The sequence below is a fragment of the Lucilia cuprina genome, chromosome 6 (genome assembly GCF_022045245.1).
Source record: "Lucilia cuprina isolate Lc7/37 chromosome 6, ASM2204524v1, whole genome shotgun sequence".
Lineage (NCBI taxonomy): Eukaryota > Metazoa > Arthropoda > Insecta > Diptera > Calliphoridae > Lucilia > Lucilia cuprina.
Genome location: NC_060954.1, coordinates 50,564,445 through 50,590,312, shown reverse-complemented (window position 1 = coordinate 50,590,312; position 25,868 = coordinate 50,564,445). Strand labels below are relative to the sequence as shown.

General features: G+C 28.6%; 1 protein-coding gene across 1 annotated transcript in view; it reads right to left on the bottom strand.

Annotated features, from left to right (window-relative positions):
- Positions 1-25,868, bottom strand: part of LOC111681408 (cyclic nucleotide-gated cation channel alpha-3) — a 214,725-nt gene that overhangs the window by 24,437 nt on the left and 164,420 nt on the right. Inside the window, exon 5 of the mRNA XM_046954158.1 lies at positions 145-296. Coding sequence (XP_046810114.1) covers positions 145-296 — 152 coding nt within the window. The remainder of the gene's footprint in view (positions 1-144; positions 297-25,868) is intronic.

Sequence of the window (25,868 nt, the reverse complement as noted above, 5' to 3'; positions counted from 1 at the left end):
TATCTATCTATCTATCTATCTATCTATCTATCTATCTATCTATCTATCTATCTATCTATCTATCTATCTATCTATCTATCTATCTATCTATCTATCTATCTATCTTGTCTTTAATAGAAAATATTTACTTAAATTTAAATTTACCTTTAATTTATCAGGAAGACATGATACGGCACGTTCCTCATCGGAACATTTTTGTGTCAGCCACAGGTAATCAAACCATTTGATGACTTTCACCTGCAGATGATTGGGTACACGTCGCATACGCATATACGTTTTGACGCCATCAAGCTTAGCTGTAAAAAATTGCATTAAACAAATAAATAAATATTAAATATTGCAGCAACTAATAAATATTATTTATTTTATTATTTTACGTTTTTGTGGCTAAATTCAGGAATTTTTATCTATGGTTGTGATACAATTAACAATTTATGATCGATTTGTGGGATTTTATAATTGAATTTTTATTTATACTGCTCTACTTGACACACACACATGTTGAGTTTTAGAGTAAACCTGGGTTATTTTTTGTATACTTTTGTTTTTGTGGTAAATGTTTTGCGGTGTTTTTTTTATTAAAAATCAATTATGAAATCACTACGTTTAGAAAATTTAATCGAATAAATTTAAAATTTTGTTTTATTTTATAAAAAAAAATAATAATAAAATATATAATTGAATTTGTTGCAAATATTTTGACATGTTTGTTCATATGTACAGTTTTAGGAAATAAACAAAATGGATATAAGTTTGCCAAGTTTTTTTGTTTATTTTTTTAATATTTTTTTATTGAATATTGCATTACACGGGTAAAGGTATGGATATCAGAAATAGATAGATGTTTATGTCAAACTTTGAAAATACCTTTAAAATATTTTCCTCTTAAATAAAAACAATTCGATAAAAATACAATTTGTAATATCTATTAAATATTTATTTTTATAATTTGTATATGTTTTTTTCTCAATTACCCATACAATACTAAAAATGCACTTGAAGTAAAAAACAGCAAAATTTATGTTATTTACGATTGTGGCAGTCAACCAATTGGAACGTTGACAGGGCTTTAAAATATTAATGATATTGATTGAAATGTTGTACTATATTAATAATCAATCAATACCACAATAAATATCAATATTGATATATTAATGGCATTAATATTTGTGAGAGAAAATAATAAATGATATTTATTGAAAAGAAACGCAAAAAAAACAAGTATAAAAGTACATTGGGCTGGATTTTAAATTAAAAACAGCAAATTTTGTAATTTATTATCAATATTTATAGAATAGTATTGTTGCTGACTGATTGATCACTGCATGGCCTAAAATCATGATATTTTTGCAGTTGGTGCACTTTTTGGTGATGTCGTTATACTAAGACGGTATCATGGTATATTTAAAAATAAAAGTAAACTGGTGTCGGCAGACTTTTAGGATGTTTGTAAGGCGGCCAAGGAAATAATAATAAAGGAATAGCTGAATTTTTCAAATTAATTTTATTATCCAATTATTGTTTCAATTTATCTCCGATGTCATGCAGTAATGCAAAGTAAAAGATACAATACTATATTCTGAGTTTCTGACAAGTTCTGTCCAATTTTTTTTAAGATAATTCCAAAGTTTCCATTGTTTCGTCAGTAACAGAAAACCAAATACTTTAATCTTGTTTTATTTTTTTTTTAATGAAACTAATTATATTCATGAAATGTTATTAATTTGGGTATATAAGGATACAAATAAAATTCTAAAAAAGTAAAATTTTCTATTAAAATTTTGGGTTTTGACTCCGTTTGTGAAAATTTAGAAAAAGTTTCCATTATTTTGTCATACACTGTATTTACCCTACACTATAGTGGGTATTATGCGCTTGTTCCAGTACACAAAAAAATATTGGTCTTACACTCACAATAAGGTATTAGAATCAATTTCTGAGTCGATTTAGCTACGTCCGTCTGTCTGCCTTGTATACCATAGCACACGCACCAAATCCCAATTTTCAAGCTAATTTCAAGCCTTTGTCATAAAAAAAACAAATATTTTGATTATTTTCACATTTTCAAGTGGAAAGTTTTACATTATAAAATTGTACTGCTGTTATAAACTTCACCTGTACGTATACGTGTTAATGATATATTGTTAATATAAATATTAAGTATACGCCTAATTTAGAGAAGTACGTTTTTAATACGTTAACGCTTACTATTAAATGTGACCCTTGCCTCCATACAAAGTCTCCTTCATAAAAAAATCCATGGCCGACTATATATTATATTATATTTGTTTCGAATAAAATGTTTGTTGCTTCAGAAGGTAGAAAAACAGTACCAAAAGGGCCACAACAATATCAAATTTAGTTTTGTCGAGGCAAAGTTATAGCTTTTGTCATAAAGAACAAATATTTAAATTATTTTCACATTTTTTAGAAGAAAATTTTTCATTATGAAATTGTACTGCTGATATAAACTCCAACTGTACGTATACGTGTTAATGATTTATTGATAATATAAATATCAAGTATACGCCTAATTTAGTGAAGCAATTTTTCAACACGTAAACGCATGCTTTTATATTGTGCGTTTGTATGCTGCGTCGAGCTTGATACTTGTATTAAGCTTAAGCTGGAGGTCCACACGTTTTCACGTCAAAGTTTTTTTTTTACAAACATTCTTCGTATCCTACGCATTAAGTTACTAGCAAAGCTTCTTAAGAATATTTTTTTCTTTATTTTTTTTTTAGTTTTTATTTATATTTTCACAACTTAACTCGTTTATTAAAATTGAGTCAAAATCAGCAAACATATTAGTGTGTCACTTATGACGCTTACAAAAGTAAGAAGTAGGTCTACTTTAAGCTGGAGGTCCACACCACGCATTTTACGCTTTCTCGCATTATACGCGTCTGTCAAAAAAGTAGAATCAATGTATCTATATGCTGAAAGTTACAAGTACAAAAGCGTATAATGCCTTGATGCGTAGAATGCTTAAAGTAGATCTTCTTTCTACTTTTATACGCGTCACAAGCAGCGCACGATCATGTTAGCTGATTCTTTATATAATGCTTATTTATTAATTTTAATTAATTAAAATTAAAAATAAGAAAAAGTTGTAAAGAGACGCAAAATTTTTTTTAAATAAAACAAAAAGTTTACGCTTGAAAAAGCGTCGCATATAACTTGAAGCGTAGAATACAGGGTAGGTATGAAAAGCACGTAATGGTTTGTTGCGAAAACGCGTAGTGTGAACCTCCCGCTTTAAGCTTTCTACACGTGAAAGCATTTAACGATTTTGTGCTTGCAGCATACAACAACATTAAAGTGTGAACCTACAGCTTTACCTGTGCTGCTGCGGTCGTTGCGTAATTGCTTGAGTTTTTTTTAGATTTTTGTAGTTAATAGTTTCCTTAAATTTTGAACGGTTTGCTACCTATGTATCTGAACAGGAAGAAAAAGCTAACATTTTCAGTTTTTATTTTAAGGATCAAGTTTTTTCACTGTTTTGTTCTTTATGACAAGAGCTACAATATTTTCTCAGAGCATAAATCAAAATTCCGAACGGTTTTGGAAATTATCACCGGGGTTTGATCTTGAGGATGAAGTTCTTTTTGATTTTATATGTTCATTATATTGTTCTTTATGACAAGAGCTAAACATTTCCTTTTAGAGTAAATCGGAATATGGAGCGATTTGGAAGATATGAGCCTCTAGAAAATTATCACTATATTACAAAAATGATACCGAGACACAAATCTTTGGAGGCCTCTAAAAAAGTTTATAACCAAAGTATAAAAACTATAATTGTTAAACGTTTTCACTCCCTAAACGTTTGTTTTAAAAAAAAAATATACCATTTAACCATTTGCATTTTTATTAATTTAAAGTTATACTTAAACTAAATTATAACTTGACCACAATTACCCTTAAATAGTTTTACCATTTCTTCGAAAAATAAAACTGCAACAATTTTAATTTGTTTCCACTTGTTAAACTCAATTTTAGAAATTATTTTAATTACTGTCTGCATAAATAAAAAACTTAAAAAAAAATTTTAATTATATTCATATGGGAGGGTACTTTTGCTGTGTAACTAACTAACCACTCAACACTCTAAACACAGAATTTGAAAGAAATATTATTTTAAAAGAAAAATCTGTAAAGAACAAGTTTTATGTTTCCACATTTTTCCTTTTATTTCTTTTTTAACATTTTCTTTAGAATTTTTTTTTAGTTAAACATAAGGAGTGAGATCGAAAAATTCTTAACATACATATATGTTTATAAAAAAGAAACCACTAAACTTACAGCTTTATTTTTTTTATTTGAATCAAATTATTATTATTTTTATAGTTTTAATCACTAGTGATGAAATTTTAAACCCTTTTCGGAAACCCTTCCATTAACGTTTTTATAGTGCTTTCTGTCACTTTGCTCGAACATGTAGTCCATCTCCGTTTAAAATCTACCACACTTTTGGACACCTTTTTTGTACTCTTCAATTCTCTTTTAACAAGAGCCCAATATCTCTCCACTGGCCTTAGCTCCGGGCAGTTTGGAGAATTTGCCTCTCTTGGTACAAATACCACATTATTGTTCTTGTACCACTCAAGGGCTTGTTTACCATAGTGACAGGATGCCAAGTCAGGCCAAAAATAAGTGGACACATTATGAAGTCTTATGAATGGAAGCAGCCTTTTTTGTAAACATTCCTTGATGTAAATTTCGGTATTTATAGAGCCCGTTGTAACAAATGATTGGCTTCTTTTGCCGCAACTGCATATTGCTTGCCATACCAAGAACTTTCTGGGAAATTTTGTCTGCTTTTGGGTCCTAAACTTTTCTTCAACATTCCCTCGAGCATCAGCAACATAAAACTTTTGACCTGGAAGTTGCGAAAAATCTGCCAGAACATACGTTTCGTCATCCATTATGCAGCAAGAATATTTTTTTTATAAAACTTGACTTCAATTTCCGTGCTCTGTTTTTGGCCTCTAAATTTTTAGCAGCGTTCCTGTCAGGAACTTTTTGAGCCTTGTATGTTTTTAAACCTGCATTAGCTTTAACTTTTCGTACCAAATAGTCCGAGCACTGAGCTAACCGAGCTGCTTTTCTACCGGATGTGTTGGGAGCTCTTTTGAAAATGCGTTCTATTTTTGGCTTTAGAAACATCATGTGGACCATTCCTTCTACCTGAACCAGGTTTTCTATCAACTGACAAGTTCTCCCGGTACTGTTTAATAACATTGGAAACAGTTTGACGGCAGACCTTTGTATGCTTTGCCAACTTTTTGTAAGACCAAGTTGGGTTTAGTTGAAAATATTTAATAATTTCAGTACGCACTTTTTTCTGGTCACTCATTTTAATCAGATTAACAAAAAAATTAATATAATTGACATTACACATAATAACTGACATGTTTTTCAAAGGTAACTTGATCAAAAAAATCAAATAATACTTTGGTTGAAAAATGTAATGAAAAACGTGTGTTAAGAATTTTTCGATCTCACTCCTTACATTGGACGAGATAGGTTAGTAGTTAAGTGGTCTTAACTTTAACATTAACTTTGGTTTAGTATTACCTAGATTGTATGTAACATGTTTACAATTTAGTTACATACTTAGAGACATATGAAGTATGCTTATATACGATAAATATATAACATAAGTCTAAGAGGTAAATGTACATTAGGGTGTTTTTTTTTGTTTAATATTATGAGTTTTATTTGTAGAATTAAAAATTTATTCAAAATTTTCAAAATCTGTCAATAAATTTTTATATATTCAAAGGTTACGTCAAAAAAATAATAAAACTGACATTCGATTTTCCACCTTGATTTTTAGATGTGTTTATAAGATTTTCATAATATATTTGATACATTTTCTAAGCCGACCATAAACACCACCCTAATGTACAAAGAACAAATTATGTTCCTCATGCTTTTACTAGGTTGTTCCCAAACGTTGGTTCACACTTCTCTCTGTGTACACTTCTCTCAACCTGAACAAATTTGATAAAATTTACAAGAAGAATTCAATAATTAAATCCTAAGTCGTAACTTGAAGCTTAGAACAATCAAGATATTTTAATCTAATTTATTGATAGTTGAATGAATAAGAAATAGTACCATAAGAAATACTGCGATGATAATGATTTTATCAATATCAGACATGCATACATAAGTCCACAACAGATTTGTGATAGTAAACCTGTTTTCACCATCAACTTTGTTTTTCAATCAAAGTACCGTCATCTCTTCACCAGATCAGACATACTATAAGCTAAATGCGAGACCTAAGTCGTGATCGTTTAAGATCAGACCAAATCCATATTAAGATGAATGACGTTAAGCAATACAACATGAACACATATCAATTGATCCACAAATGTCTGAGATTGAACAACAACTTTGTTTTTCAATACAAAGTATAGAATCCTTCCGAAACAGTGATGATATTAAGCACATACTTATATATCCATGACCTATGTCGTTAATGTGATCGTTAAAGATTACTAACTTGATTATTCTGTATATGAGTCCACCTCAAGGAACAATAATAAATTGTTAATTGTTACATATAACAAAAACATATCTACTGACTGTTAAAAATCCAGCAGTCTAATGAGTCACATATGTCTGAGAGTAAACTTCGTGGCACCAACAAGCTTATTTCTTTAGAGAAGAACAGAGTCCTAAATGCATAATCTATGAATGTCAACTTAGTGATCGCTCAAGATCACCAACATATATATTCGTGATATATAGTCATGTAAAGATTTCACATCAAATTCAAAAACATGATCGTTGAGCATTATAATAATAACACAAATCAAATCAGACGCAGGTATCAGAGAGTAAACCCTAGTCTATAGTCTAGTCTATAGTGTAGTCTATAGTATAGTCTATAGTATAGTCTATAGTTTAGTCTATAGTGTAGTCTATAGTCTAGTCTATAGTCTAGTCTATAGTCTAGTCTACAGTCTAGTCTATAGTCTAGTCTATAGTCTAGTCTAAAGTCTAGTCTATAGTCTAGTCTATAGTCTAGTCTATAGTCTAGTCTATAGTCTAGTCTATAGTCTAGTCTATAGTCTAGTCTATAGTCTAGTCTATAGTCTAGTCTATAGTCTAGTCTATAGTCTAGCCCGAATGGACAGGCGGGTACTGCATTCACCAGTCCAATCCAATTTTAAATATTAATTTCAAAATTTTAATTTGTTTTTACCTTTATAAACATTTGAGTAACACTGTCTCATAAAACCTCTTTATACATTTGAGTTTTTTGCATACACACCAACATATAATTTTTAATTTTCTTTTTTATTATTTTTGCTTAAAACTATATACTTTTGTAGCATATATGCAAATTTGTATGCAACTATGAGAAACAAATATGCGTATACTTTACCCTTACTTTAGCCAAAGAGAAAAAACTTTTTAAAATCATCTTTGCTATTAAAGATATGAATATGTGTACATTTTTTGTTTACACATACAGACATGTATCTAAAATTTGGTTTTACCTTAAGAAAAATGCTTGAAAAATCTCTAAAAGAAATGAAAATTATTAATGGAATTTAGGGATACAGAACGTATGAGTAATATGTATAAAAATAAATCAGTAACTGTTGTGCTTTAGTTTACTTACAAGGTATAAATTTGTTTACAATAAAATTTAATAGTTTTAAAATTAAAACAAAAAACAAAATATTTTTTAAGAAATATATTTTATAACAGTTTTAATAATTTGCATATTTTGACAAAACACTATATAAAAAGTTTTTTATAAAAACACGTATGTTAAACTTAACAACAAATAAAGTCAAAAATAATATAATTCAAATACATTAAGAATAAAAAGTTTGTCATTAATATAATTTTTGCTAAAATTAGCAGCAAAATGTAAGACTGCATTCTGTTGTTTAATGTTAACAACAATTGTTATCTTTATAACTTGCCTTGAATCAATTTGATCTTAGATAAAAGAAATAAAATAATAAATTCTGTATAAACATATTCACGCACCCACACATACATAAACACTCTTTGTCTGTTAAACAAATATAAACTCTTTATTTTAAGATTTGTTCTTTTTTTCAATTGTTCGCTTTTACATTAAATACAAAGCATTGTTTATATAATAGTATTGTTTTACCGGAAACGGATATGCCTTTATACACACAATCAGTCTTTATTTATTTAAAGCGTAAATACAAATCATGTTTTTTATAACAAAAACAACAAAAAATTTAAAGAAGGCTTAGGATTTAAAAGATCTCTTAAATAATCTATTGTTTTGGCTCCATCTCTTCTAGTTTCCAAGATAAATGGACTTTTATCTCTTCTAGTTTCCAAGAAAAGTGGACTTTTATCTTTTCACTCAAAAAGTCGATTTTTGATGAGAAAGTTAGATGATCACAGATTTTCATTGTTTTGGCTCTATCTCTTCTAGTTTCCAAGATAAATGGACTTTTATGTTTTCACTCAAAAAGTCAATTTTTGATGAGAAAGTTAGATGATCACAGATTTTCATTGTTTTGGCTCTATCTCTTCTAGTTTCCAAGATAAATGGATTTTTATCTTTTCACTCAAAAAGTCGATTTTTGATGACTAGTTTCCAAGATAAATGGACTTTTATGTTTTCACTCAAAAAGTCGATTTTTGATGAGAAAGTTAGATGATCACAGATTTTCATTGTTTTGGCTCTATCTCTTCTAGTTTCCAGGATAAATGGACTTTTATGTTTTCACTCAAAAAGCCGATTTTTGATGAGAAAGTTAGATGATCACAAATTTTCATTGTTTTGGCTCTATCTCTTCTAGTTTCCAAGATAAATCGACTTTTACCTTTTCACTCAAAAGTCGATTTTTGATGAGAAAGTAATATCTCTTAATATCTCTTCTAGTTTCCAAGATAAATCGACTTTTACCTTTTCACTCAAAAGTCGATTTTTGATGAGAAAGTAAGATGATCACAGATTTTCATTGTTTTGGCTCTATCTCTTCTAGTTTCCAAGATAAATCGACTTTTATCTTTTCACTCAAAAAGTCGATTTTTGATGAGAGAGTTAGATGATCACAGATTTTCATTGTTTTGGCTCTATCTCTTCTAGTTTCCAAGATAAATGGACTTTTCTTTTTTAACTCAAAAAGTCGATTTTTGATGAGAAAATTAGATGATCACAGATTTTCATTGTTTTGGCTCTACCTCTTCTAATTTCCAAGATAAATGGACTTTTATCATTTCACTCAAAAAAACAATTTTTAGTAAGAAAATTTAAGTGATAACAGATTTTCATTGTTTTGGCTCTATCTCTTCTAGTTTCCAAGATAAATGGACTTTTATGTTTTCACTCAAAAAATCGATTTTTAGTAAGAAATTTAAGTGATCACAAATTTTCTATCTTTTCTAGTTTCCAAGAAAAATGGACTTTTTTGATGAGCAAGTTAGATGATCACAAATTTTCATTGTTTTGGATCTATCTCTTCTATTTTTCAAGATAAATGGACTTTTATCTTTTCACTCAAAAAATCGATTTTTAGTTAGAAATTTAATTGATCACAGATTTTCATTGTTTTGGTTCTATCTCTTCTATTTTGCAAGAAAAATTTACTTTTATGTTAAGTGATCACAGATTTTCATTATTTTGGCTCTATCTTTTCTAGTTTCCAAGATAAATTGACTTTTATGTTTTCACTCAAAACATCGATTTTTAGTAAGAAATTTAATTGATCATAGATTTTCATTGTTTTGCCTCTACTTCATCTAGTTTGCAAGATAAATGAACTTTTATTTTTTACTTAAAAAATCGATTTTTGATGAAAAAGTTATATGATCACAGATTTTCATTGTTTTGGTTTTATCTCTTCTAGTTTCCAAAAAAATGGAAAAAAATCGATTATTGATTTATATTATATATGTAAAATATTTTAGTACACACTTCATGCAAATCAAATTTTAAGTTATGTTAATTTTTCAATAAATGAGAGAAACATAAGTCAAATAATAGAGAACAAATAATAAAAGACCTTGAATATTTTGTTATTTAAAAATATATCATTTGTTTTAGTTTATTTTTTATAACGATTTATAATGAATTTTACCATTTGACTCTTATCAAAGGTTGAAATTAATACATTTAAAATATTGAAATTTATATTGCAATAGAAATTGACAGATATTTAAAGATGTCTTTTAAATATTTCATTCGTCATGAAAAATGTAAAGATGTTTTACAGAAAAAAATCTTAACAAAAGTAAAATTTCTTTGTAACGCCAGCTCAATGACCATTGTTTTCTACTGTTTTTATTCGTTTTGAAAACAATTACTTTCAATTTCCTTAATGTTAAGGACATGTAATACACATACATATAAAGTTTTTGTCCCTCGTTTATACAGTTTGCGTTTCGTGTTGATCATAATTGTGTCATTGTCGTTGTCATTGTCATTTGCAAAATGGAAAATTTCATAGTTAGAAAATATAATTTTTTTAGTTTCCTTTTGTAACGACAAATGTTACACTTTGAAAATGAGCATTTTAAATTAAACACGCAATCACATGGCATCACTGAGACACACACACACACACACTCATACACCTAACCCAACAGACATTAATCTAGTCAGTAGTGGCTAATCATAAAATAGATACTTTAACGACTAATTATGATGGACTAAGCTATTTTAATGACTTGAAAAAGACTAGAAAATAGTGATCAAGAATCATCGAGAAGACAACAACTTTTAAATTTAATTTATATTAATTATACTCTACAACACTTTAGAGGAGAGGGTATATTGAGTTTGTACTGATGTTTGTAACGCACAATAATATTGGTCCTATTTTCTGAGTCGATTTAGCTATGTCTGTCCTTCCGTCGGCCTCACCTGACTATATTTTCATACTTGTTTAGAAATTTATTTCAATCATCTATGTTTGCTGGGTTAATCTATACATTTTGTGATTTGCTATTATGACTACTTGTCTCTGTCTGTCTGCCTGTCTGTCATTTAGTCTGTCATTTGGTAAATAGATGTCAATGTGTGGCCAACCTACACGTTAAAATATATAAGAATAGAAATTGATGTTTGGCAGTAGAGTAAAATTTCCGAGGCAAAAGGTAAATTCGATTGAAAATAAAAACCAGATATGAATGCTTTTGTAATGACAATGTTTGTGATTCTTTGAAAAATAATTGATTTCACTTAAAAATAGATATATACTTCATGATAGTAAGAGTGTTAAAAGATTCAACATTTGATGAATTCAATTTATGAAAGACAGCATTGGCAAAATCGATGGCGGTGATGCTTCAAAATCAATTTTATATATGAATGTTAATATGTTTGTACCCGTAGAATCACAAGAGTAGATCCTAGAACGTTCTAAGCATTGTTGTCCCTCTGACTGTTTTAGTTTTGCCCAATAGCCCTATACGTGGGGTACGATTGCATGGAGGTTAGGCTAAATAATGGACTGATTTCAATAATTTTCAATAGCCTGGTACCAAATAAGAGTATGTGCCAAATTTCATCAAGTTATCTAGAAAACTGCGACGTACAGACAGATGACGACTTTTATAATGAGAAATTTCTATTAAAAAGTGTTTTAAACTTTTACACATTTCCACTTTCTTATAATAAAATGTTCTCATAACAAGTCTTGTTCAAAAACGTACTCAAACCTGATTGACCATTCTTCACTTTAATATCGTTTTAATTACATTTTCAATCATTTTTCAATTAAAACAGTGACTAAAAAAAACGTGTCAACACAACACATACACACACCCACACCTTGAGTATTTTATATTAACGGTACTAACCGCAAAATATGCAATTGCGTGGGAATTGTGTCACTGTGGTATTAATAAATATAAAAAGAAAAACAAAAATATTGCTGTTCGTGGTGTTGATGACGTTTATGGTATTGATGTGATAGTGTGGTATTTTAACATAAAACGTTTTTACTTGCCAATTGCCAACACTTACATAATACACGCATGAAATCACTTCCCGTTCAATGTGCGGAAATTACTGCCGCGCCATAATAACAAACTCTTGTCACAATGGACTATGTAAAGTCGTCATATTATTAAGGAGGTGAGTTTGTATTTAAAGGTCACAACTCTCTTATAAGTATTTCTTGCTTAATTCAAATTCATTCGGCTCTTAACATATAATTCTGATTTAATTAAGAATTTGTATGCAATAAGTGGTTGAGTTTTTAAAAAATACTTTCAGTTATTTAGTATCCAAAACTAATTTGGTACTTTTTCTAACTAATAAAAATTAGATAAGTAGTTCCATAGTATGTCAGTCTTAAGTATAGTATATTATCTAGTTTATAGTCCACTCTGTAGTATGGTATAATTCTATGGTGTATAGTCTAATTTGTAATCTACTTTAGAGTCTAGTCTATAGTCTAGGCTATAAACTAGACTATAGTCTAATCTAGTGCAGTCTAATTCTAGTATATAGACTAGTATAGTCTAAAGACTACTCTGTAGTATAGTCTATCGTCAAGTCTATAGTGTAGTCCGTAGTGTACCCTATAGTAAAGTCTATAGTCTAGTATATAATGTAGTCTGTAGTCTAGTTCAGTTTTTAGCCTAGACATGGCTACAGTATAATCAATAGTCTAGTCTAGTCTATAGTCTAGTCTATAGTCTAGTCTATAGTCTAGTCTATAGTCTAGTCTATAGTCTAGTCTATAGTCTAGTCTATAGTCTAGTCTATAGTCTAGTCTATAGTCTAGTCTATAGTCTAGTCTATAGTCTAGTCTATAGTCTAGTCTATAGTCTAGTCTATAGTCTAGTCTATAGTCTAGTGTATAGTCTAGTCTATAGTCTAGTCTATAGTCTAGTCTATAGTCTAGTCTATAATCTAGTCTATAGTCTAGTCTATAGTCTAGTTTATATTCTAGTCTATAATCTAGTCTATAGTCTAGTCTATAGTCTAGTCTATAGTCTAGTCTATAGTATATATAATATAATCGGATATTCAAAAATTTGCTGCTTAAACCTACTAGTTTCTTAGTTTCAAAGGAAATTTTCAATGACATTTTTATTTCTTTTCTTTTTGTCTTCCGTATAAAAACATATTCAAATAATTTTAACAGCAAAAGGAAATAAGTACGAAAAATGTGTAACTTTCAATTATTTTAGTAATTTGATAACATAACAATATATAAAAATAATAAAAACACAAAAGATGAAGTATAGTAGACGAAGAAGATATAAAACCAATAGCAGTAAAAGAAAAAAAAAAAAAATAAAAGTTTTTAAACTAAATTTGTAATACTAGGATTTTTTCCTCAAAACCCCTTCAGAACTTATAGTGGCATAAATGTAACCCATCTACATTACTTTTAGGAAGTCTTATAAAACCTAGAAATTGCTTACTATAAATGTCAAAGTTGTTCGTACAGAAATTGAGAGTTTTTGCTTCAATTGTTTCTTAGATATAACAATTTTTGTGTTTAATTCATATGGGAGGTGACACGCCCACTATTATATGTTTCATTTTTTTCTAAATATTTATATGGATTTTAATATTGTGCCAAATTGTATGTAGGTTTCATCTTAAGATCAAAAGCAAATATACACCCACACAGCCCAAAACTATTTGAAAAAATGCCACCTGTAGTGAAACTAAAAAGATGCACAGACATTATTAAGGAAAAATATGTATTATGAGAAGAGATGTATACTAATGCTGCCGAAAAAGACATGTACCACAAGAACTATTGGGTTCTTGAAGAAATATTTCATGTACTTCAATCGTAAAATACAACATAAACCTCAGCAAAAGGAGTAAACAAAACAGCAGCCATAGATGTGTTACTAACAAAAGAAGACGTTTAAATTCTGAATCTTTTTTTTCATTCAACTTTTTTTATCCCCCAAAAACTAGGCTGTTGATGAAAGTGTGGTAGAGCATAAAACTAAAGTAAGTAACTCATACCCAAGAAATGTTTGCAGCATCCCAATGATATGAGTATTTATATGTTTCGGAAAAAAGACAAAATTTCTTATAGTTAGTAGTATAACAACAAACACATTTTCTACTCATGTAGGAAAACTGGGCTAAAAAGTACTTAACTTAAACAGAGATATACATATGTATAGCACAACAAATACTGTGTAAAATACTTAAATTGTTAGGCAAATATGTACTCATACATATAGTGACCTGAAATGCAAAAAGGCGAATAACTTAAAATAAATAATTAGTATTGAAGATGGTCCTCTGCAACAAAATACATGTCATTGAAAATTTTAAGAACTATTTTATAAAAAACTCCGATTTTATTGAATATGGATATTCAAAAGGGCGTAACAACAAATTAGTCATTGCCACAAGTCAGAAAGTCATTAAAAGCAACATAATAGGCAGCGTCTGTAGGCACAGTCATATTCAAACGTGCTGGGATATAATTCTTGTGAAATAATTTAGTTTTCATAGCAATGATGTATTGTTTAGATGTATTGTTATTCTCTTTTGCATCTCAGGTGACGATATGCATGTATTTGTGTACTTCTGTGTGTTTAGTATACTTCGTATAATTATTATTGCAACTGCAAAAAAATGCACTAAAACTAGTTTAAAGTTTAATATTTTCCTAAAAAACTTATTACAAACCTGACAAGCAAGAAGTTATAGTCGGGCAAGGCTGACCACATAATACCCTACCCCTGTATACGAATAAAATGTGATTTAGTTTTCATAGTAAAGCATTTAAGTTGAATTGTACCTTGCCTCAGATATACTAAAGCCATTTAATGTTTAATAAAATTGTGGATATTTAAGTAAAATTTCGATGGGGGCTTTTTAGAGGGGCTAGGTTCAAATGTGGCCTTATAATTATTAAGTTCATCAGGGTCATCAAGACTAGTATAGAACTTGGTTTTGCAGCTTTCTGTCGAGATCCGAGTTTATTAAACATAATCATGAACTAAAGAGCAATAATTGGCGGGTTCAGATCTATGGGGCCTAGGTGAAATAATGGACCGATGTTAACTATTTTCAATAGGCTTCGTCTACAGTACCATAAAAGATTATGTGCCAAATTTCATTGAATTATCTCCAAAATTTCGACCTATAGTTTGATTAAAATCTTTACAAGCCATATTCGGGGGTACAGTTGTATGGGGTTCTAGAAGAAATAATGGACCGATGTTTACCATTTTCAATAGGGTTCATCCATGGGACAATAGAAGATCATGTACCAAATTTCATTTAATTATCTTTATAATTGCGGCCTGTTAGTTTGATTACAAGGTTTACATGGACGGACAGACAGACAGACAGACATAGATAAATAGCAATGGCTTCTACGAAATGCTTTTTTAATGAAAATATAAAAAAAATCAATACCTACACACAAACAATAATTTAAACAGTATTTTTTTAGTTTTTACATTTTTTCATAAATTGTTTCATAACTCAACTTACAAAACAACTTATTATCAGCCAAGAAATAAGGAATATCTTTTAAAAAATCACGAACCAAACTAAGTAAGTTCTTTAGAAATGAAAGTAGTATTTCTTTCGAATTCCACTTACATCTTTACTTACTTTGGAAATTAAGTTTTTACTGGGATGTGCAAATAAAACAGTAAAACTCAAAATACTAGACTTGTATGCAGATACTAAGCAGTTAGTTAGTTCTAAGCAGTTAGTTAGTTACTTAGTCAGTTAGTTAGCTATTTAGTTATTTAGTTATTTAGTTATTTAGTTATTTAGTTATTTAGTTATTTAGTTATTTAGTTATTAAGTTATTTAGTTATTTAGTTATTTAGTTATTTAGTTATTTAGTTATTTAGTTATTTAGTTATTTAGTTATTTAGTTATTTAGTTATTTAGTTATTTAGTTATTTAGTTATTTAGTTATTTAGTTATTTAGTTATTTAGTTATTTAGTTATTTAGTTATTTAGTTATTTAGTTATTTAGTTATTTAGTTATTTAGTTATTTAGTTATTTAGTTATTTAGTTATTTAGTTATTTAGTTATTTAGTTATTTAGTTATTTAGTTATTTAGTTATTTAGTTATTTAGTTTTTTAGTTTTTTAGTTTTTTAGTTTTTTAGTTATTTAGTTATTTAGTTATTTAGTTATTTAGTTATTTAGTTATTTAGTTATTTAGTTATTTAGTTATTTAGTTATTTAGTTATTTAGTTATTTAGTTATTTAGTTATTTAGTTATTTAGTTATTTAGTTATTTAGTTATTTAGTTATTTAGTTATTTAGTTATTTAGTTATTTAGTTATTTAGTTATTTAGTTATTTAGTTATTTAGTTATTTAGTTATTTAGTTATTTAGTTATTTAGTTATTTAGTTATTTAGTTATTTAGTTATTTAGTTATTTAGTTATTTAGTTATTTAGTTATTTAGTTATTTAGTTATTTAGTTATTTAGTTATTTAGTTATTTAGTTATTTAGTTATTTAGTTATTTAGTTATTTAGTTATTTAGTTATTTAGTTATTTAGTTATTTAGTTATTTAGTTATTTAGTTATTTAGTTATTTAGTTATTTAGTTATTTAGTTATTTAGTTATTTAGTTATTTAGTTATTTAGTTATTTAGTTATTTAGTTATTTAGTTATTTAGTTATTTAGTTATTTAGTTATTTAGTTATTTTGTTATTTAGTTATTTAGTTATTTAGTTATTTAGTTATTTAGTTATTTAGTTATTTAGTTATTTAGGTTTTTAGTTAATTAGTTATTTAGTTATTTAGTTATTAAGTTATTTAGTTATTTAGTTATTTAGTTATTTAGTTAATTAGTTATTTAGTTAGTTAGTTAGTTAGTTAGTTAGTTAGTTAGTTAGTTAGTTAGTTAGTTAGTTAGTTAGTTAGTTAGTTAGTTAGTTAGTCAGTCAGTCAGTCAGTCAGTTAGTTAGTTAGTTAGTTAGTTAGTTAGATAGTTAGTTAGTTAGGGCTTCATCAGGACAGGATATTGTGCGCTTCTTTGTCAGCATCTTTCCACACTAACACAAGAATGAAGCGATAAATATATGTCCTTCAAAACTGTTGGGGTTCCTATGTGTTGATGATGTTTATTTGTATTTATTATTGTATGAAATGGTTAAATTGCATAAACGTGACCTGTGGCCTAAGCAAACGAAAATAACCAACAGCAATATCAGCGGCATAAATAGCATCATGTTTGTTGATTTTTTCAATTTTATATTTATCTTTAGCAATATTTACATAAATACATACAAACAGTATAAATAAACAATGTTCTTAATTACATGTTTGTATTTAAAAAAAAATAAATTAAAATTAAGATAATTAAAAAGAAAGAAATAGAAGAATTTAAGACAAACATTAAACTACTCAAGAGAGAAGAAAATATGAAAACAAAACAACTAGTGACTTGTGTATACCTAAATAATCACATTTTTACCATATTGTGTAAGCTAATGTATAAGTTGTAAATTATCATATATTAGCATCTTAACCCATCATTTGGTATTGAAACCTTTTGCCGACACTATTTACAAATATTTCCTTTTTTCTAATAATGTCACTTTAAATTCTTTACATAAATTTATAATTGTTGTTATTTTTCTTTTTGCAGCACAAAACATTTTCACTTCTTAACCACAGACACACACATACATAGACAAAGCTCAGAACAAATAGAAATTTCTTGTCAATTGTAACAAAGTGTCATTTAAATGCAAAACATATAAATCAATTATTCTATCGATTCATCAATCAAACAGTCACCACTCAAACTCAAGCACGTTTTAAGATACACACACACAGACACACACAAACTGGCGGAGAGAAACTCTAGAATAAATAAATAAATATTTTCCTAGAGCTAACAAAACACAAACATGCAAACACTTAATGTTACAAAATAGTTCCAATTCATATGAATTTTGAAAGAAATATTTATATGTGCATAAAATACCTATTACCTATTTGCCTGAGTTCCTGTCAAAACTCATACTTGAAGATGCAAAAATGATGGATAGAATGAAAGAATCTTTAGGATACAATATTTAATAAATATGATTATTTTATGACTCTATAGTTATTGGTGTACGTAAGTAAAAAGTTTGGATTATTATTTCTGCATCAAGCATACGAATATCTAAATATTTGAACTGATGAGTAAATGGATCTTAAATGGATTAACCAACAAATCTTCAGATTTCTCAATAGATTAGTCAATATACTAGTCAATGATCAGACCATAGTCTAGTCAATAGACTAGACAAACGACCACTTAATAGGACAGACAATACTACACTATAGATTAGTCAACAAACTAATCTGTAGAATAATAATAAATGTATTTTTTAGAAAACTTTTAAACTCTAAAAGAACATAAAAAATCCTATATTCTTTAATGCAATTTATTTTATAAAAATGTCCTGCAGCTGCAAAAAAAATATATACTATAAAAAAGATTGTATCGCCAATATCAAATGTTATTTTTGAGCTAGTTTTGTTCAAATAATATTAAATTCATTCAAATGGAACAAAGCGGAAAAACATTCTAAAACTATAACAGCAAAACAAAAAAAAAGCAATTTTTATTTAAACCCGCAGGTATTGCCTCTTTGCAGGCGCTGTATCAATTTTTTATCTTTGCATACGTTTCATGCAAGTAGTGGAAAAAAATAGTTGTATTAAAATCGAACATTTTTCTATAAAGTTTTAAGAGCATTGACAAGAAATGAGTTTTTTAGCAAACAAAGCATTAATTCGTTGAATATGTCATAAAGGGAAGTGGTTGGCGGAAATTGATGAAATTGCTGGGGGATCAGTAAAGAAAATAGAATATTCCGGGTGGTTTCAAAGAAAATGAATTTTTAATTTTCAAAGTAACGGGGAAAATTTGTTTTCGAAATTCTTAAAAAAAGCTTTCTGAAATTTAAAGTGTATGATATAACTAACTAACTAACTAACTAGCTAACTAAATACTAACTAACTAACTAAATACTAACTAACTAAGTAACTAACTAACTAACTAACTAACTAGCTAGCTAGCTAACTAACTAACTATCTATCTATCTATCTATCTATCTATCTATCTATCTATCTATTTATCTATCTATCTATCTATCTATCTATCTATCTATCTATCTATCTATCTATCTATCTATCTATCTATCTATCTATCTATCTATCTATCTATCTATCTATCTATCTATATCTATCTATCTATCTATCTATCTATCTATCTATCTATCTATCTATCTATCTATCTATCTATCTATCTATCTATCTATCTATCTATCTATCTATCTATCTATCTATCTATCTATCTATCTATCTATCTATCTATATATCTATCTATCTATCTATCTATCTATCTATCTATCTATCTATCTATCTATCTATCTATCTATCTATCTATCTATCAATCTATCTATCTATCTATCTATCTATCTATCTATCTATCTATCTATCTATCTATCTATCAATCTATCTATCTATCTATCTATCTATCTATCTCTATCTATCTATCTATCTATCTTTCTATCTATCTTTCTATCCATATATCTATCTATCTATCTATCTATCTATCTATCTATCTATCTATCTATCTATCTATCTCTCTATCTATCTATCTATCTATCTATCTATCTATTTATCTATCTATCTATCTATCTATCTATATATATCTATCTATCTATCTATCTATCTATCTATCTATATATATATATATATATATATAATATATATATATATATATAATATATATATATATATATATATATATATATAATATATATATATATATATATATATCTATCTATCTATCGCCACTATGCTGGAGAATAGGGTAATAAAACATAGAAAAAAAAACATCCATCGCACTGCTATTCGTTATAATAAAAATCAATTTATTTTAACTGTAATATGAAAAATATGCAACTACTTGACATAAAAACAACACCAACCATGATTTTGATAAATACAAAACATTGGTGTCAAGCAAATAACGTTAAAACCAAGAAAGTGACACAATAAAACCAACACGAAAAGACACATACAAATCAGTTTAAGAAAAATTGTAACCAAATTGTTAGCGCAAGAAACGATGACAATTTTTGACACTTAAAAGGGTTGAAAAAGAAAAACTTTTCCCTCTTCTGTGTTATACCACAAATAATCTTTAAAGAAAAAACAAAAAATATTTCTATGAAATTGTTGTTCTACTTTATATTTTCTTTCTTGTTTTACACATATAGAAAAAGGTAGTTTAAGTAGTAACTTTTTAATAAAATAAATTGGAGTATATTGGTTATATCAATCTGTATGTTACATAGAGTTGTATTACTTGAAATCCTATTTCAATTTCCCACATTATTGTCTGCCTATTAGAGACACTAGCAAAATGGCTCTAAGAGAAAATATACACAGTAGCGATAGGACCTTAATTATCCAAAATGAAGTTTACGAAAATTTTATAGCAGGGTACAAAAATCTCACTACTGCAGTCTACAACACATCAACTTGTTATTACTATCACAGTTTTATTTTGACACAAATACTTGTGTTATTTTAAATTTTTATAATAAATATCTTGAAAATATTTTGGCAACTTTTCTGATAATTCTGTTTTCTTTTTTTGTTCATGTTAAGAATGTATTTTTAGCTATATGTTAAAGAAAAAAAACGAAAAACTTTTATCACTTTGTAATTTTTTTTCCAAACTTTTGGTTGTAGAACGCCATTATGTCTTTTAACATCTTTTATAAACTATATAAATTTTTCTTTATTTTTTTAAATGTTCTGCTTTATTTTAAAGGAAGTTTAAAGCTTTAAATTGCTTTATAATAGATTTTATGTTTTTAAACAATGACTGTAAAATTCTTTTGTAGGAACAATAATAAAAATTAACACAAAACCCAAGGTTAATTTAACGTATAACTTGTGTGTTGTATACAAAAACCACCAGGGAGAGATTGATAACCAGATAATTTAGTAACAAAAAAAATGTGAGAAGGGTCAAAACATAAACACTTGTTTATACCTTATTGCGAAAGTTTGATATAAACACGAAATTTTGATTTGTATTTGAGTTTTATCATGTAGATGTAAACGCCCATAAATATAAATAAGTCAAAAAATAAATAAATAAATAAATACTCCAGAGAAATCTAAATAACCTAAAATTATTTTAATATTTATTCAGTGTTTTGTTTTAAAAGGCTTAAGACTTCTAAAAATATCAGATGCTGATTAGTTCCTATTAAAAACACTTTATATTAAATAATTGGTTTGTCTAGCGAATGATAAATATTGTATATTAATCTCATAATTGCTCATACGCAGAGTGGGTTTGGTAATCTGTAAGAAAATAATAAATAACTAGAACAGAACTAGAACTGAATTTGAACTGTACTAGAACTATACTAGAACTGAACTAGAACTGAACTAGAACTGAACTAGAACTGAACTAGAACTGAACTAGAACTGAACTAGAACTGAACTAGAACTGAACTAGAACTGAACTAGAACTGAACTAGAACTGAACTAGAACTGAACTAGAACTGAACTAGAACTGAACTAGAACTGAACTAGAACTGAACTAGAACTGAACTAGAACTGAACTAGAACTGAACTAGAACTGAACTAGAACTGAACTAGAACTGAACTAGAACTGAACTAGAACTGAACTAGAACTGAACTAGAACTGAACTAGAACTGAACTAGAACTGAACTAGAACTGAACTAGAACTGAACTAGAACTGAACTATAACTGAACTAGAACTGAACTAGAACTGAACTAGAACTGAACTAGAATTGAACTAGAACTGAACTAGAACTGAACTAGAACGGAACTAGAAATGAACTCGAATTGAACTTGAACTAGAACTGAACTAGAACTGAACTAGAACTGAACTAGAACTGAACTAGAACTGAACTAGAACTGAACTAGAACTGAACTAGAACTGAACTAGAACTGAACTAGAACTGAACTAGAACTGAACTAGAACTGAACTAGAACTGAACTAGAACTGAACTAGAACTGAACTAAAACTGAACTAGAACTGAACTAGAACTGAACTAGAACTGAACTAGAACTGAACTAGAACTGAACTAGAACTGAACTGAACTTGAACTAGAACTGAACTAGAACTGACCGATGACCGAATTTTATCGGTTTGAATTCAAAAAATTCATTACTGTAATGCGCCGCGTAGAGATCGTATGTTTAACCCGCTAAACATAGATTTTTCGCACAATTTTTTCCCTTACATTTCAAAAAGTTTTTCATGAATTCCTTGCAATTTAAAATATTTGCAACACTTTCATAACATTAATATATTAACTGTTCAACTTAACTTTTTTGCGCTTTAAACTTAAACGAAATCTCAATTTAATATCCAAATTTAAAAGTTTTGGTGGGAATTTGCAAAAAAAAAAGAAAATAATAAATAAATCGTCCCTGAATTTTTTTTATATTTAAAGCATTGATGCTAAAAATAGTAATGACAATTGGTTTTTCTTTTGTGCTATTTTTAGCGATTACCTTCACCATAAGAAATTCTGTACATTCACCGACAAATACACAGATATATTATACTGATGCAATCGCACTTATACAGACGTGCAGCTAAACACATTTGTACATTAAATAAAGTACATTTACCCAACTAGTAAATACCCAGCAGTTTATGCTATGGCCAATGTATCGTCTTTGGAAAGTCCTTTTTTCAACAAACATTTAACTACTTGAGTGAATTTGTTTTGTATTTTATTAGATATAGTTTGATAGTTAATCACTTTAGTGTTTGACAGTAGTTTGCATGTAATTCAGTTAATTTTCTAAGCAGTCAATCTGTACGATCTGCAGGGTAATAATAGAAATAATCATACATAAGTATGTGTGCAATAAAACTATATACATTAATAGATAGAAAAGGGAAATATGTATTAGCTAAGGAAAAACTAGTTTCGTTAACATACATACGTATGTATATGTACATAGACAAATTTAGATGGTGCGCATAGAGAAGAAATCGGAGCCTCAAGACTTTCTACATACATTGTATTTATTATTACTTTGCATTTAATTTTTTAAACTTAAGAAATTCTAAAATTGTTTAGAAAAGTTTCCTATACAATATGTTCCTACAACGAAAGATCTACGAAATGTCCATATTCGTGCACTTTGCTTAAGTACTCGAGCTATCTAATCTCTTGCCATTTGGGGAATGACAGGTGTCGTGAGCAAGCTCAATCTTTCACGGCAATAATGTCGCCTATCCACTCTACTAGAGAGCTCTGTTAATTCGGCAATAGCACCTAAAGGGATGTAATTGGTAGTCCGAAACACGAATCATATTAATTGACAAGACTTTTTTCAGTGGTCAAAAAGATCCACTGTGACCATGTAGGAAAATCGCTGATAAATTGAAGAAAGAGCAGTTACGACCTTCACCACGTCCATCATCTGTGCCTTCTTGCTAGACCATAGTTTAACACATCGTTACACCATTACTCCATCCGTCAAATTCATTAATTACTTCATTCTCTCAATAAAACACCAGAAAACTCCAATCTTTGCATTATCTGCTCAAATCTAATATTTTATTAATCCACAGTCTTGTTCTCTTATTTGTACCGCTCTTAACATCAAGAAACGATAACAGCTACTACCTGGATCGCGAAGGAACCTCAACCAACTGATCAGCCAAGCCATAGTCCTGTGGGCAACTGGGCACCCGTAGTATCAGATTATGTGGTGCTCTGCTTAGACCACTTTTCAATTCATCCATGGTCGAGACAATGATTGATTGAATTTTAAACACCAGTTTATAGTCCCGGTAGACTAGAGGTATTGGTAGCACATCTTTACCACGAATACACCATGATGTGACACTTCATCCTAGAAACATGCCCCAGGGGGATGTCCATGGGAATTACGACAATTGCAAAAGACCCACAATGACCATGAGCAATATGACAAAAAGGGTACCATATGACACGCCATTGACAAAAAGTCTTTGAATTTTAAAAAGTTTATATATCAAAAAAAGCTTTATTAAGCGATACCGGTACCGCTATTGAATTGTTGGAAATACTGGAATTTGTTTTGTGCCAATGTACAGTCGGACATGACAACCCTTAGAGATATTGAATAAAATATTGTAAAGAACAACGTGCAGGAACGAGACGAAATCAGATAAATGTAGATTAAGTATAGAATATTTTTCTATCAATGTTTCGAAATTCGAAATATCTTCTTATATTATATTATTCCACATCCCCCATTCATTCCTCAGACCTTCAGAACATTTGTCAGAACATGGGTTCTGACAAATGTGAAACAAGAAAAGTGGAAATAAAAAAAAAACAAATTGCAGCTAATGTAGGGTATCACCAGTTGAAGTGCACTTACGAATCGGTACTGTCGTTTACTGTAATCTAGCTTATTTTAGCTTTTAAAATAATCTAAAAATACACAGAGCAACATACGAGTACTATCAAATGTACATATGTATGAATATGCACTTTAAATTTTTAGTAAGCATGTATTTCTCTTTTACTGCTTTACTTCACAAAAAATGTATGTATGCATATACAAATGCATACTTACGGTGTGAAATGGAATCCCATACACTTTTGTACTTGTGTATAAATAAAAACAATTTTTGAACATCAAAAAGTACCAGCAGATTTGGGAGACTAATACCAATGTCTCTGGCGAATTTTAAGCTTTATCCATGGTGCAAAAGAAGATTATAAAAGCACAATTAATTGTGCTATAACAAAGCTTATCAATTGACTTAACTTCTGTTAACTGAAGAACTAAAAAAGGCAATTGTTTACCAAATGGTTTACTAGAGTCCGTTTAAGTAACCAGTAGTATCATTTTTATATTACAAAACCATAAAAAGTAAGTAGAGGAACGTTTCTTCCAAGAAATAAACCATTGACATGTCATTAACTCAGTGGGGAACACAAGTAAATGCAAGCATACTTACGGTGTGAAACCGAATCAACCCATACAGTCTCATATATACTTGTGTACAAATAGAAAATTGTAAACATTTTGAAATGGCTGTTGGTTGAATGAGTGTGTGTGAGTGCGCGCATTTTGTTAAAAGTAAAAACACATAAAATTTTAAGTGTGTGTTTGTGTATGTTGATATGTATGATGGAAAAAACCCAGCAATTCGGGTGTTTTTGTCACCAAAATAGTGAGTTTAGCTAAAGTTTGGTTTTGTAATAAGTTATATGAGTGAATATAGCTTACCATTTCGCTAGACTAGAGAATAATGTGATCCTAAACTGTATGTTATCCGTATATTTGTGCCAATGGTATGCCGTACACTTGAAGCCTTGTCTACCACTAAGATCAAGTTACCCACCTCCAGTAGTAGTCTTTTGTTTGCGATTGCAAGATGACGCATTTCCATATTTATCTTTTTCTTGCTTTTTGATCGACGGGGAATTCAAGATTGTTTGCGCATTAGTTCCCTACAATGTTATGTTGAGTTTAAGCGAATCTCTTTCAAATATTGGTACCGAGAGTAGTTACCAAGTACAAAACACTTGACTCAAGTACGGATCCATTGGATAAGCAACAACTAAATTAAAATTTGTTTGGATCAAAATGTACTTGTTTTGGAAATATTTGGTTTGTTTTGGGCTTGATTTGAGTTCAATTTTTACTTCATTTCTGAACTGAGAACATTTGAACGAAAAGATAATTACAAAATATTGTGGAAGCGATACTAGAGAGGATTGAAGTGATATGATTTATCAAAAATTCTACTACTTATTGCAAAAATATTCTTAACTAAATGAGAATTACATGCAAATGAATGTATCTTTCAAAAAGCACATAATTATAACAATTTCAATTACACAAGTAATAGGACATT